The sequence below is a fragment of the Podarcis bocagei genome (assembly GCF_964188305.1).
Source record: "Podarcis bocagei genome assembly, chromosome: 3".
Classification (NCBI taxonomy): domain Eukaryota; kingdom Metazoa; phylum Chordata; class Lepidosauria; order Squamata; family Lacertidae; genus Podarcis; species Podarcis bocagei.
The window spans coordinates 107,583,132-107,598,207 of NC_138127.1; the positions used below are offsets into that span (position 1 = coordinate 107,583,132).

Genomic DNA, 15,076 nt, shown 5'->3' on the forward strand with positions numbered 1-15,076 from the left:
CGGGTTAGGCCACCAGGCCGGACTTTGGACAAGCCTGATTTAGTCCAAGGCAGGAACCACAAGGGGGAGAGGCTTATATCCTTCCCCCACTTAATTTTCAACTCAAAATCACACTTTCCAATGATGGAGGGAATCAGCTGTGTCTTTGCTGCTGTGGGTGAAAGCACAGGTTGTGGAAGGGGGTTTGCTTGGTTTTCTAAACTAGAAAACAGCCACCTTGCTAAGGATTAAGCGGCACCCCTTCTTGCCCCACGCTGGGTCTGCCCATCCTGAGCCTGTGTGTATCGGAAAGCTCTGGAGGAAGACACAGGAGTCTTTGCTCAGGTAATTGATGAGCTTTTATTCCCAGGCTCAACACAGTTTCCAAGAGCTACAGCTTTTGGTTTTTTTCAGACAGCAACCTAGAAGGCCACGCCAGCCTGGCCTCGTACCCAGTGGTGCCTGACATTACTTTTTATAATAATAATAATAACAATAATAATAACAACAACAACAACAACAACAACAACAACAACAACAACAATAATAATAATAATAATAATAATAATAATAATAATTTATTATTTATACCCTGCCCATCTGGCTGGGTTTCCCCAGCCACTCTGGGCTGTTTCCAACCAAATATTTTTAAAAAAATACAGCGTTAAACATTAAAAACACCCCTAAACAGGGCTTATTGTTGTTGTTTAGTCATTTAGTCGTGTCTGCCTCTTCGTGACCCCCTGGACCAGAGCACGCCAGGCACTCCTGTCTTCCGCTGCCTCCCGCAGTTGGGTCAGACTCATGCTGGTAGCTTCGAGAACACTGTCCCACCATCTTGTCCTCTGTTGTCTGCTTCTCCTTGTGCCCTCCATCTTTCCCAACATCAGGGTCTTTTCCAGGGAGTCTTCTCTTCTCCTGAGGTGGCCAAAGTATTGGAGCCTCAGCTTCAGGATCTGTCCTTCCAGTGAGCACTCAGGGCTGATTTCCTTCAGAATGGAGAGGTTTGATATTCTTGTAGTCCATGGGACTCTCATGAGTCTCCTCCAGCATCATAATTCAAAAGCATCAAACAGGGCTACCTTCAGATAAGTCTATTTAATCCACATAAATACAATGTTTTATTTCTTTTCTTTTTTTTTTAACCCAGGCACTGGTTTTATGCGGAGGGCGGGAGGGAGAAAATCACCCTCTTCATTCCGCAGTTCCTTTTGCTTCTTGCCAGCATTTCGGTGCCAGCGCATACCTGGCCAGCTTAGTCATGTTGCACAATTATTCACCTCTGTACCTGCCTCAAGTATTTCATTAGCTTTGATTGTTTACCCCCTGTTTGGAGGTGAAATCTTGGGCAGCTTTCTCGGGTGGAGGGGCTTAGAGTCATAACTCTCCCTTTTGCCTACCCTTCCCCCTCTTCTCCTGATCCAAAATACCCTCCTAGGCTTGCTCCAGAGCTACAGCTTCCGGGGTTTCATTGATTAAAAGCTAAATGAAACCCGATTTGTAGCCTGCTGCGTGTCTCCCAAGAAGGCTCCAGGGCAGCTTAGAACACAATAAAGGCAGCAATTAAACTGAGCAGGGCCTTCCGAGTAGTGGCACTCGGGCTACAGAAAACTCGTAGAACTAGCTACTCTTGTTACAGTTTTCAGGGAAATGAGGAAGACCCTTTTAAAATTTTCCTTCAAGTTGACCTTGGGGTGGTGGTGTGGATAATAATAATAATTTTTATTTATACCCTGGTCTCATGAGACAGAGGGTGTTGCTCTTTATGGACCTAAAGGTCCTCTGTGGGGCATACCAGTAGAGGCGGTCCCAGAGGTACGAGGGTCCTAGGCCATGCAGGGCTTTAAAGGTCAAAACCAGCACCTTAAATCTGACCCTGTACTCCACCGGGATGATGCTTGTGGGAAGGTTTTAAAAAAACTGGATGCTGTGGAGGTTAATAGCCTTTGATAGCCCTCTCCTCCTCCGTGGATCTGTCCAATCCTCTTTCAAAGCCATCCCAGTCTCCTGTGGCAAGGAGTTCCACAGTCCAACTATTTGCTGCGTGAATAAGTCCTTTTTTTGTGGGGCTACCTTTGAAGGTGACCCGGAAACTGCAATTAATCCAGAATGCGGCAGCGAGACTAGTCACTTGGAGCGGCCGCCGGGACCACATAACACCGGTCCTGAGAGATCTGCATTGGCTCCCAGTACGTTTCCAAGCACAATTCAAAGTATTGGTGCTGACCTTTAAAGCCCAAAACGGCCTCAGTCCAGTATACCTGAAGGAGCGTCTCCATCCCCATCGTTCAGCCCGGACACTGAGGTCCAGCGCCGAGGGCCTTCTGGTGGTTCCCTCATTGCGAGAAGTGAGGTTACAGGGAACCAGGGAGAGGGCCTTCTCGGTAGTGGCACCCGCCCTGTAGAACGCCCTCCCATCAGATGTCAAGGAAATAAGCAGCTATCTTATTTTTAAAAGACATCTGAAGGCAGCCCTGTTCCGGGAAGTTTTTAATATTTAACGCTGTACTGTTTTTAACACTTGATTGGGAGCCGCCCAGAGTGGCTGGGGAAACTCAGCCAGATGGGCGGGGTATAAATAATAAATTATTATTATAAATTATTATTTGTTCTGAATCTTCGGCTTCTCTGGAAGTCCACGAGTTATTACAGTGTGATGAGAGAGGGAGGGGGAAAAACCCGCACCAGATTTTGCAAATTTCCTGCACGCCTTGCGTAGAGAAAAGCTGCGGCTATGAGCCCTTTCCACCCCCATCTCTATCCCTTCCTCCAAGGAGACAGCGCTACCTCCTTCCCCCCTGCCCCCACCCCCTTGGGCCTAGATTGGGCCGATAAGCCACTTGCCTCAGGTCCGACTGCGTTTTCCCACATCCGAACCAGCCGTTCTCACCGCTGCCCCCCCTGGATTTAATGAGGGTTGTTATGAAAAGCTTAAATTAAGCAAAACAATTAGGAGTGGTAGGGATGAGGGTGGGGAGGGGGGAGGCAGAGATAAAAACAATGTTAATGATGCCCAGTGGCGACGCGTGACCTAGATTTCGCAGGCAAAATGTGCAGATCCGGCAGCCTTTTCCCTGCGATCGCTCTCCGCCGCAACCCAACATCGCCGGTGTGCAGCTCCCTCCCAACGCACGCCAGGTGAGAGGGAGGAATTTTTAAAAAAATCTATATTTTTTTTATTTTCCACATTTATGACAAATATAACATATAAAACACACAAAGGAAAACACAATACACTACTAAAAGAAAAAAATATGAACATGTATTACTTCTAAAACCCATTTTAACTTTCATTGTTATCTGACTTCCTTAACTGAATTTCATTGTATCGCCTTTTAACAGTTCTCCAAAATCATCTTTCTAATAAAATTAACTCCTTCAATTTACTATCTTCTTCTCTTTTCTTATTAGTCTAAATCCATAATACTTTACAACTCATTCTTATTCTACGATACGATATCTTTATTGTCATTGTCCCATACAGAACAATGAAACTGAAAAATCTACATAAGACATTCAGAAACCCCTAAAAACTCTGAAACCCCATTTTAAAATACAATATGCTATATAGACTCCTTATGCTGCGTTTAGAACCAGAATTGCAAATCCTAAGCCTATTTGATAGTTTCAAGTGACTTCTAATTATCTTATATTACAATATTTAGATACAGATAGGTAGCCGTGTTGGTCTGCCATAGTCAAAATAAAAAAATTCCTTCCAGTAGCACCTTAAAGACCAACTAAGTTAGTTCTTGGTATGAGCTTTCGTGTGCATGCACACTTCTTCAGATACACTTCTTCTGAAGAAGTGTGCATGCACACGAAAGCTCATACCAAGAACTAACTTAGTTGGTCTTTAAGCTGCTACTGGAAGGAATTTTTTTAATATTTAGCTAGATAATCTTTAAATTTCTTCCAATCTTCTTGGTGTTCCTCTTCTTTCTGATCGCGGATTCTTCCGTCAGGTCGGCCAGCTCCAAAAAGTCCAACATAGCGAGAGGGAGGATTGCTCAGTCATGGGGAACATGCTTTGCTTGCAGAAGGCTCTGGGTTCAAGTCTGCCCACGTACCCTCCCAGCATCTGCAATTAGAAGCAAAGCCTTTTCTCTTGCTGAGATCCTGGAAAGCAGCCATCAGCCAGAAAGATCAGTACAGGGGTACCTTGGTTCTCGAACTTAGTCCGTTCTGGAAGTCCGTTTCAAAACCAAAGCGTTCCAATACCAAGGCGCACTTTCCCATTGAAAGCAATGCAAAAAGGATTCATCCGTTCCAGACTTTTAAAGACAATCCCTAAAACAGCAATTTAACATTAATTTTGCTGTCTAACGAGACCATTAATGCATAAACTGAAAGCAAGAATCAAAGTAGTGTACTATAAAATAAATAAGACAGTATTGTAGATGATAAAAAAAAAAAAATCTTACCTGCACTGATGAAAGTCGTTTGGATAGGGGGCTTATATCCATTTCCGCAGTCACACAATCAATCAATCAGTCAATTAATCAATAGCTGAACTGAGTTCCACACAGTCACAAAAACAAGTTAACCGAAAAAGCCTCAAAAATAAAAACACAAAATAAATAGCAAAAAGAAAAGCGCCAAACTTAATGTGTTTCGGAAGTCCAGGAATGTTCAAAAACCAAGGCGCAGCTTCTGATTGGTGCAGGAGCCCCAGAAACCATAGCAGACAGCTGCATTGGACGTTCGGCTTCCGAAAAATGTTCAAAAACCGGCTTACAAACTAAAGCGTTTTTGGCAGAGGCGGAAAATAGCACAGCAAAGGCAGTTGCCTGATATCAATTGGCAGGGAGTTCCAAAGTGCAGATGCTGGACTTTCTTGAACAAGGCTGCTCTTTTGTTCTAAGGTTGAAAACTATGAGTTATTTGCCAACATGGGTGGTTACAGAAATTGGCTGTTCTTCAGCCGACACGGGTATTTGGGGGGTTTACTTGTGTGTAGCAAAACTTGTGTCAAGTGGAGCGGAGGGCGAGTTCCTTCTGCAAAACAATCTGTTCCCTCTGTTGTCCAAAGTGTGCAAAATTGCCCACATTCTTACCCCTGATGTCACTTTCCAGGACAGCCTCGGCGGCAACAGCAAAACCGCCATGGTCGCTACGGTGAGCCCTGCGGCTGATAATTACGACGAGACCCTCTCCACCTTGCGGTACGCCGACCGGGCCAAGAACATCGTCAACCACGCCGTGGTGAATGAAGACCCCAATGCCCGGATCATCCGGGAACTGCGGGAGGAAGTGGAGAAACTCAGGGAACAGCTCACCAAAGCCGAGGTGGGTTTGCTGTGTGGAATGAGTTTCCTTGGTCCTGCAGTGCCCAGTTAGCTGATTAAATAGAACTTCTGTTTTTTTCTAATGGACTGATTTACCGTATTTTTCGCTCCATAAGGCGCACCTTTTTCCTCCTCAAAAGTAAGGAGAAATGTCTGTGCGTCTTATGGAGCGAATGTGCGGTCGGTCGCTGGCTCCCTTTCCGGCCCCTTGCCCAGGCCTCCATTGTTGAATGTTCTGCAGATGGAGGCTGTTTCTTTCCCCAGTGACATGGGACTGGCTGATTAGATTATCTGTCTGGAAACTGTAGAAACGGATCCCTTTCCTTTCCTAAAGAAGTTGCAGAACTGTGAGTTGAACCTCATAAAAACAGGATTTTTTCCCCTTTGCAAAGTAAGCTCATCAACTTTGAACTGATCCTCAAAAAAGGGGGCTTTTCCCCTTTGCAAAAGAAGCTGCACAACTGTGACCTGACACCCCCCCCAAAAAAAACGGGGCTTTCCCGCTTTCCTCCTCTGTGTCTTATGGAGCGAAAAATACGGTAACTGTCCGCAAAGACCTGCACCAGATTTTGCAAATATATTTAGTTCCTTGCCAACATTGTTTGCTGGTGGAAGGTGACTAAGACGAGGCAACCTCTGTTTTCATGCAGAAGCGAAGACCTCTTTTGTGATGGCTCCTTCTGGGACTGAGAAATGCAATTCTTAAAAAAAGGTGTTCATTCATAGGCAAAATTCATTCAGCTATGAGTTCCTTTAATTGAGTGACAGCCCTCCAATTTACAGCTCATTTAAGAGTTCCTGTAAAGTTGTTTTGTTTCAGCCAGGCATCTCAAATCTCTCTCACGGGGTGATTGTTGGGTTTTTTGAGGTTTGTTTTTCTGCTCTTTTGGGCAACCCAAAGTACCCCTCTGCTGGTACCTTTTAACTCCCCTCACCTTGGCACAGACCTTTGTTTTGCACTAATAAGGTCAAGTTTTGCACGGTTGGTTCTTTTCCATGCCGGTGCCCTCAGCTAAAACCTCACGCATCCGATTCCTGAGCGCAGCATCTTTGCTTCCTTTTCTCAGTAACTCGGATCACAGTGATAAGAGAGCTGGGAGCCCCCCCCCCCACACACCCAGCCTTAAGCAGTGGTATTTGTGAGAAATATTCCTTCTCCTGCTTTCTTTCCCCTTTCCTTTCTGCAACTTCCTAGGCTATGAAGTCTCCAGAACTGAAGGATCGCTTGGAGGAGTCTGAGAAACTTATCCAGGAGATGACTGTGACCTGGGAGGAGAAACTGAGGAAAACAGAGGAGATCGCACAGGTCTGTATTTCTGTTTTGAGGGGGGCTGGGGCTGCAAAATGAGAGGTGCTTTCCTCACTCGAATAATCCCTTCACATGATTTTATGGTATTTTGGGAGTAAGTTGGCCAGTTCATGCTCTGTAAATGGGTCTTTGCTTAATTCCTGGGGCGGCTGTTTTCCAAGGGAGATTATTACTGTTTTCAGAAACAAAGGACGTGTTTACCGGCAAACAGATTTATTACGGCATTAGCTTTCGTGGACTAGATACCACTTTCTTTGTTTTGCTCGTTCGTTCGTTATTTCCGATTTGTAATCCGATCTCCCTTCCCGAAGGGGAGGTGGCAAACGATAATAGAATTACACAAAAACGATGGTAAAAGCGAAGATAACATATTGCAGACTGTAGTTAAAACCAGCAGTGGAAAAACCTCATAAAACTCTCAACTGGATAAATGTAGAAGTCGCATTTACATTTCCCCTGGGAGGGAGTTCCACAGAGGAGGGGACACCACCAAGAGTGCCCTGCGTGCGTCAGGTACCCTCTTCTTGTTAGTCCTCCTTGCAGGAGGATGAGTTGGGCGTCATCCCCAGATCATAAATTTGGAGGGTCCTGGTGAAGGTACTGCTTTGTAGTCATTTAGTACATTTTACGCTTGATCTCATTCCGCAGGGCCTGTAGGACAGAGCTATTCCGGCTGGCCTTCAATTTGAATTAGCCTGATCCTCTATGCCCTTTTCCCTTTATTTTTCTGTGAAGAAACCCTTTTTGGGACCCCACATTTAAATTCGTCCCTGGTTTCCTTGCTGGCCCTAGTAGGACCAACTTGGCCAGTTAGGCCTGGTGATCATTTGATGTCTACTGACTGGGTCCTCCGCCCCTGAAATGATCCCTGAAATTTTTGAATTTTATTGATATTGATACTGCATTTTATGTTGCATTTTATGGTGTTTTTAAGTTGCATTTTAATCAATGTTTTATATTTTCTGTTAGCCGCCCTGAGCTTGGTTTTTAAACCGGGAAGGACGGGGTATAAATAAAAATTTATTATTATTTATTATACTAACTTCTTGAGTAGAACCCAATAGCTTCTAGGTCTTGGTAATATCGGTTATAAGGTCACTTTTTGCCTCTCTGTACCATAACCAGGCAGAGGGACGCGGGTGGCGCTGTGGGTAAAACCGCAGAGCCTAGGACTTGCTGATCAGAAGGTCGGCCGTTCAAATCCCCGCGACGGGGTGAGCTCCCGTTGCTCGGTCCCTGCTCCTGCCAACCTAACAGTTCAAAAGCATGAAGTGCAAGTAGATAAATAGGTACCGCTCTGGCGGGAAGGTTTCCGTGCGCCGCTGTGGTTCGCCAGAAGCTGCTTTGTCATGCTGGCCACATGACCCGGAAGCTGTCTGCGGACAAATGCCGGCTCCCTCGGCCAATAAAGCGAGATGAGCGCCGCAACCCCAGAGTCGGTCACGACTGGACCTAATGGTCAGGGGTCCCTTTACCTTTACCTTTACCATAACCAGGCATCAGCATTCTGTGCTAGCTGAAGCTTCCACCTTCAAGGTTAGCCCCATGTAGAGTGCATTGTAGTATTCTAACTTGGCACTTGTTGGACCACTGAGGCCATCCTCTCCCTGTCCAGAATTGGCCCTCGCTGCATGGATTACCCCTTGCCACTAAGGCTTACCCCTAATTACCCCTAAGCTGTGTGCCTGCTCACTCGGTACCCTGGTTCCCAAACCTGAGTCTAAACCACTGAACCTCTTGGGCTTGCCAATTCCCCACGACACAGTGAGCTCCCGTTGTTCTGTCCCAGCTCCTGCCAACCTAGCAGTTCGAAAGCACACCAGCGCAAGTAGATAAATAGGTACCGCTGCAGCGGGAAGGTAAATGGCATTTATGTGCGCTCTGGTTTCCATCACGGTGTTCCGTTGCGCCAGAAGCAGTTCAGTCCTGCTGGCCACATGACTCCGAAAGCTGTCTGTGGACAAACGCCTGCTCCCTTTGCCTGAAAAGCGAGATGAGTGCTGCAACCACATAGTCGCCTTTACCTTTTATGTACCTTTTAACTTCAGTTTATTGTCCTTCACCCAGTCCATCATTCCTCCCCAATCCCCTAACCCTGCTTTCTCGTAATATTTTTGTTCCTTCGTGCAGGAGCGGCAAAAGCAGCTTGAAAGCCTTGGCATCTCTCTCCAGTCTTCTGGGATCAAAGTTGGCGATAACAAGTGCTTCCTGGTGAATCTGAACGCGGATCCCGCTCTCAACGAGCTCCTGGTCTACTACTTAAAGGTGAAATGCCGGAACGTTACACGGGGTCATTCCAAACGAAAGCTTGCCCCCTTGGGTTTGAGTTCAGTTCCTGAGTCCCACTTTGGCAGAATCTGTCAGCTATGATTCTACACTTTTATAATTATGAATGAGAGTCGTATCTTGGTTCGCGAATGCCTTGCGAGTCGAACGTTTTGGCTCCCGGATGCCACAAACCCGGAAGCGAGTGTTCTGGTTTGCAAACGTTCTTTGGAACCTGAACATCCGACGCTGCTTCCGATTGGCTGTAGGAGCTTCCCGCAGCCAATCGGAAGCCGCGCCTTGGTTTCCGAATGTTTTGGAAGTCGAATGAACCTCCGGAACGGATCCCATTCGACTTCCGAGGTACGACTGTGTATGAACATAAACATGAAATTTATTACGGTCAGAGACCAGCTAGAGGAACACAAATGGAACTACAATCCCAATAGCAAACCAAACATTTAAAAAATATACAACAATAGATTTTAAGTTTAAAAGTGCGATAGGCATATAAACACATAAAAACTTTAAAACAGACTACCTTAGAGAAGGTATGACTGTATAATTAAGTGTGGATGACTCCGAGCACAATATTGAAAACACAATGAAGCATCACCCATGTTTGGGTCAGGAGAGAGATCCTAGCTGATGTGAAGTCAGAGGTAGAGACTTCGTAGCTTGTATCTCTGAAGCACTGTTTCGCTACTGACTGTGGAACGCCCTCCCATCAGATGTCAAGGAAATAAACAACTATCTGACGTTTAGAAGACATTTGAAGGCAGCCTTGTTTAGGGAAGTGTTTGATGACTGACGTTTTAATGTATATTTAATCTTTTGTTGGCAGCCGCCCAGAGTGGCTGGGGAAACCCAGCCAGATGGGCGGGATATAAATAAATTATTATTATTATTATTATTATTATTATTATTATTATTATTATTATTATTATTATTATTATTATTATTACTATTAGAGGAGAAGAGGCAGTGAGATCAGGGCTCCAGATCTGTAATAATAATTTATTTGCACCCCGCCCACCCATCTGGCTGGGCCTTACCAGCCAATCTGGGCGGCTCCCAACAAAGATCAAAAATACATTAAAATGTCACACATTAAAAACTTCCCTGAACAGGGCTGCCTTCAGATGTCTTCTGAATGTCAGATAGTTCTTTATCTCCTTGACATCTGATGGGAGGGCGTTCCACAGGGTGGGCGCCACTACCGAGAAGGCCCTCTGCCTGGTTCCCTGTAGCTTTGCTTTTCGCAGTGAGGGAACCACCAGAAGGCCCTCGGCGCTGGACCTCAGTGTCCGGGCAGAATGATGGGGGTGGAGACGCTCCTTCAGGTCTACTGGGTTGAGGCTGTTTAGGGCTTGAAAGTTCAGCACCAACACTTTGAATGGTGATTGGAAGCGTACTGGGAGCCAATGTAGGTCTTTCAAGACCGGTGTTATGTGGTCTCGGCGGCCGCCCCCCGTCACCAGTCTAGCTGCCACATTCTGGATTAATTGCAGTTTCCGGGTCACCTTCAAAGAGCGCATTGCAGTACTCCAAGCGGGAGATAACTAGAGCCTGCACCACTCTGGCGAGACAGTCTCTGGGCAGGTAGGGTCTCATCCTGCGTACCAAATGGAGCTGGTAAACAGCCGCCCTGGACACAGAATTGACCTGCGCCTCCACAGACAGTTGTGAGTCCAGAATGACTCCCAGGCTGCGCACCTGGTCCTTCAGGGGCACAGTTACCCTATTCAGGACCAGGGAGTCCTCCACACCAGCCCGCCCCCTGTCCCCCCAAAACAGTACTTCTGTCTTGTCGGGATTCAACCTCAATCCGTTAGCTCTTCAGAGGGCTGCTGCCAGTCCGTGCAAGCAATGTAGAGCCAGATGGATCACTGGTCGTTGCAAGAGCTCCCTCTTTAAGGATCGCTTACTTTGCAGCAGCTGGAAGAACAGCTGGACAGGATCACACTTCAAAACGACCTTGACAGATTAGAGAACTGGGCCAAAACAAACAAGATGAATTTTAACAGGGAGAAATGTAAAGTATTGCACTTGGGCAAAAAAAATGAGAGGCACAAATACAAGATGGGTGACACCTGGCTTGAGAGCAGTACATGTGAAAAGGATCTAGGAGTCTTGGTTGACCACAAACTTGACATGAGCCAACAGTGTGACGCAGCAGCTAAAAAAGCCAATGCAATTCTGGGCTGCATCAATAGGAGTATAGCATCTAGATCAAGGGAAGTAATAGTGCCACTGTATTCTGCTCTGGTCAGACTTCACCTGGAGTACTGTGTCCAGTTCTGGGCACCACAGTTCAAGAAGGACACTGACAAACTGGAACGTGTCCAGAGGAGGGCAACCAAAATGGTCAAAGGCCTGGAAACGATGCCTTATGAGGAACGGCTAAGGGAGCTGGGCATGTTTAGCCTGGAGAAGAGGAGGTTAAGGGGTGATATGATAGCCATGTTCAAATATATAAAAGGATGTCACATAGAGGAGGGAGAAAGGTTGTTTTCCGCTGCTCCAGAGAAGCGGACACGGAGCAATGGATCCAAACTACAAGAAAGAAGATTCCACCTAAACGTTAGGAAGAACTTCCTGACAGTAAGAGCTGTTTGACAGTGGAATTTGCTGCCAAGGAGTGTGGTGGAGTCTCCTTCTTTGGAGATCTTTAAGCAGAGGCTTGACAACCATATGTCAGGAGTGCTCTGATGGTGTTTCCTGCTTGGCAGGGGGTTGGACTCGATGGCCCTTGTGGTCTCTTCCAACTCTAGGATTCTATGATTCTAAGAATTCAGGGCTGGGAGGGTTCCTCAGACCCCACCCCCCGCTTGCTTGGTAATAAGCAACAAAAGAGCTTATCACAGGCTTTTGGAGTGGATCCGGAGAACTTCCCGGAGGTGTAGGTGTCTGGGCTGCGTCTCAAAAGTGCTTTGTCAGCCGACACACACATGTTTCTGAGCCTGAAGGCGCAGCAGGAATGCCTTGGCAGCGATACAAATTCAGGAGGGTGACCTTGAGTCGCTTGCAGAAGGATCGGGTTTCCTCTCGGCGCCCTGAAGTTAGAGGTCAGGAGAATATAGGGAGGGGCGAGAAAGAGGAAGCGGGTGCTTTCAGATCCTGGTGCGATAGAGGGGAATAAACAAGGTCCTCCTTATTTAATGAATTCCATCCTCTAGGAAAAGAGTCGGCAGGTGTTCTGAAGCCAGCGGACCTGATCCAATATATGTTATTCCCAGGAATCTCTGCAAATGAACTCACAGCACTGTCTTGGTCTCGTCTGCTGTCGTCCACCCTACGTCGCGGATTTGCTTCTCCTCTGACGAATGAAAAATAATTTTAAAAAGCTGGATTTTTGCTCTTGGAATCAAGAGAGATGCCAGCAGTTTTATGTCAGTGGCAAGGAGAGGAAGCAAGAGGGGTGGCAGGAAGAAAGAGAGAATAGGGGGTGATGCAGAGAGAGAGGGGAGGCCCTACTAAATTTTTTGGGGGGGGTACGTTAGCAGGATATATTTTTTTCTGTTACAGTATAAGATTGAATTGATGCAGGGCAGATTCTTCACAAGTTAGTACGGACACTGAAAGCTGCTCAGACCCCCTGGCTCAGTTATAGTTTTATTTCTTTCCGTATTTTAGTAGATATGGGTGTGTGTTTTTTGCATTGTTTTAATCCCATAGATGGGGATGCGGGTGGCGCTGTGGGTTAAACCACAAAGCCTAGGACTTGCCGATCAGAAGGTTGGCGGTTCAAATCCCCGCGACGGGGTGAGCTCCCATTGCTCAGTCCCTGCTCCTGCCAACCTAGCAGTTTGAAAGCACGTCAAGTGCAAGTAGATAAATAGGTACCGCTCCGGTGGGAAGGTAAACGGCGTTTCCGTGCGCTGCTCTGGTTCGCCAGGAGCGGCTTAGTCATGCTGGCCACATGACCCGGAAGCTGTACACCGGCTCCCTCGGCCAATAAAGCGAGATGAGCGCTGCAACCCCAGAGTCGGTCACAACTGGACCTAATGGTCAGGGGTCCCTTTACCTTTAATTCCCATAGATAGTGTGTGTGTGTGTGTGTGTGTGTATTGCCAACAACCAAAACACAAACAACGAAAACAAACAGTGAAAACCCCCAGTCGGCTGATACATTGGGTATACGTAATCGAAAATAACATATTCAGATCAACCATATGTACAATTCTATATGCTTTAACACTCCTCCCTCCACAAGGTTTATTTAACTTTTAACATTTTAATTGCCCCATATTGTTTAGACCTGCCCAAATAATCCAATATTTTCTCAAACCAACCCTCTTACTTCTCAATGACCTTAAACCCTTTCGTTTTATGTATCTTTTGTGAGCCACCTGGAGTCCTGGTTCTGGGGGGGGGGGGGAAAGCAGGATATAATCAAATATAACAACAACAACAACAACAACAACAACAACAACAACAACAACAACAACAACAGATATCCTGACTGGTAGCAGCTCCCCAGGGTTCAGGCTGGGGCCTCGGGGGCTGCCTGGGATTGAATTTGGGATTTTTCGGGTGCATAGAATGGTAGAATTGGAAGGGACCCCATGGGTCATCTAGTCCAACCCCCTGCAATTCAGTGGAGGTCCTCTGCCACTGAGCTATGGCTCTTCCTCCCATGTTGAACAAATGCACCCCCGCACTTTTGCTGTCTTTTAAACCGCCCATCAACCTTGAACCTTTTGCAGGAGCACACGTTGATTGGGTCAGATAACTCCCAAGACATCCAGCTTTGTGGCATGGGCATTCTGCCTGAACACTGTATAATTGACATCACCTTGGACGGTCAGGTTATGCTGACACCCCAGAAGAATACTAGGTAAGATGAGTGTTTGCTTCTCTCTCTCCTTCCTTCCTTCCTTCCTTCCTTCCTTCCTTCCTTCCTTCCTTCCTTCCTTCCGTTACAAGAAAAACTGCTCCCTTTCCCCTATGGGGTATTCCGGAGCTTTGTATAGAGTCCTTAACTGGGTTCCCCATCGGTAGGAGAAAATAACAGAGGCCAACCAGAGAATATTGAGAAGCAAAGCAGCTAGTAAGCCTGGTCTTTATTAAACTGTTGCAAAAGGGTCCTTGCTCACCACACACAGCAGGAGCGAGGAGGAACTCAGAACAAAGGTGCGCAAAATAGACTTTTGAAATTGCCCACCCTGTAGCTCAAGACCCCCCCCCCACAAAAAAACCCCAACACATCATACATACATCGCAGAAGGAGGTGGTCTACAGCAGAAATCTTGCCTGCCAGGATACCTGATAAAGGTCACTGATAGCATTACCTGGGCAGCCTGGCCATTCTTTTGTGATGGTTAATACTCTAGTTCCTGAGTCCAGGTCACAGGCTCACCCTATTCATACACAAATAAGCCCTTAAGACAGGTTACAGGTAGGTAGCTGCGTTGGTCTGCCGTAGTCGAAACAAAAAAATAAAATTCCTTCCGGTAGCACCTTAGAGACCAATTAAGTTTGTTATTGGTATGATCTTTCGTGTGCATGCACCCTTTTTCAGATACCTGAAGACAGGATTTGCAAGCAAAAAGACAATGGGAAGGCTTTCCCCATTTGCCCCCCTTACTTCAGAGGAATATTTGAGGTCACTGGGAGAGTCAAAATGGCTCCAGGATTTCTCCTGTACTATTTCTGACATGTGGTTCATATATTTAGATATGTGTGCATTTATGAATATTTATATTTGAGACCTTAAAATCCTTATAACCCTTCCTTCCTTCCTTCCTTCCTTCCTTCCTTCCTTCCTTCCTTCCTTCCTTCCTTCCTTCCTTCCTTCCTTCCGTCTTTCTCTCTTCCCCTCCCTCCTTCTCTTTCTTTCCTGAAAGAAAGCCCTGTGGCTTCTACTGCAGAGTGGTTCATAAAACATGGAAGGAATTCTGAAATTCCACTTTAGGAAATTAGGGGAATCTTCCCAGCTCCCCCTTCGGCCGCCTGCACCCTCCCTTCTCTCCTTTCTCAACATCCCACTTCATTCTAAACAGAACAAACCAATGCAGAGAATTTAAATGGAGACGTGGTGCCAAAACTGTGGGCTTTCTCGGCTTGGAATTTTTTATGCATTCAGTAAAAATCGAGAGGGAGGGAGGGAGGGACAGACAGACTCTCTGTGAGGCTACCTGCCACTCCCTGCAGTGACTTAGAGCTTCCGGGGCCATCTTGGCTGTGAGTCCTGGAAGACCTGCACCCTACTTTTGCAGGCCTCTTCCCACCT

The 15,076-nt window shown here is 46.5% G+C and overlaps 1 protein-coding gene and 1 long non-coding RNA gene across 2 annotated transcripts in view; one reads left to right on the top strand and one right to left on the bottom strand.

Moving 5' to 3' along the window:
* Positions 1-15,076, bottom strand: part of LOC308584266 — a 480,133-nt gene that overhangs the window by 430,953 nt on the left and 34,104 nt on the right. The window lies entirely within an intron of this gene.
* The window catches only part of KIF13B (kinesin family member 13B), a 204,265-nt gene that overhangs the window by 90,820 nt on the left and 98,369 nt on the right, over positions 1-15,076 (top strand). Inside the window, 4 exon segments of the mRNA XM_081188907.1 lie at positions 5,056-5,268; positions 6,463-6,573; positions 8,707-8,841; positions 13,551-13,681. Coding sequence (XP_081045033.1) covers positions 5,056-5,268; positions 6,463-6,573; positions 8,707-8,841; positions 13,551-13,681 — 590 coding nt within the window.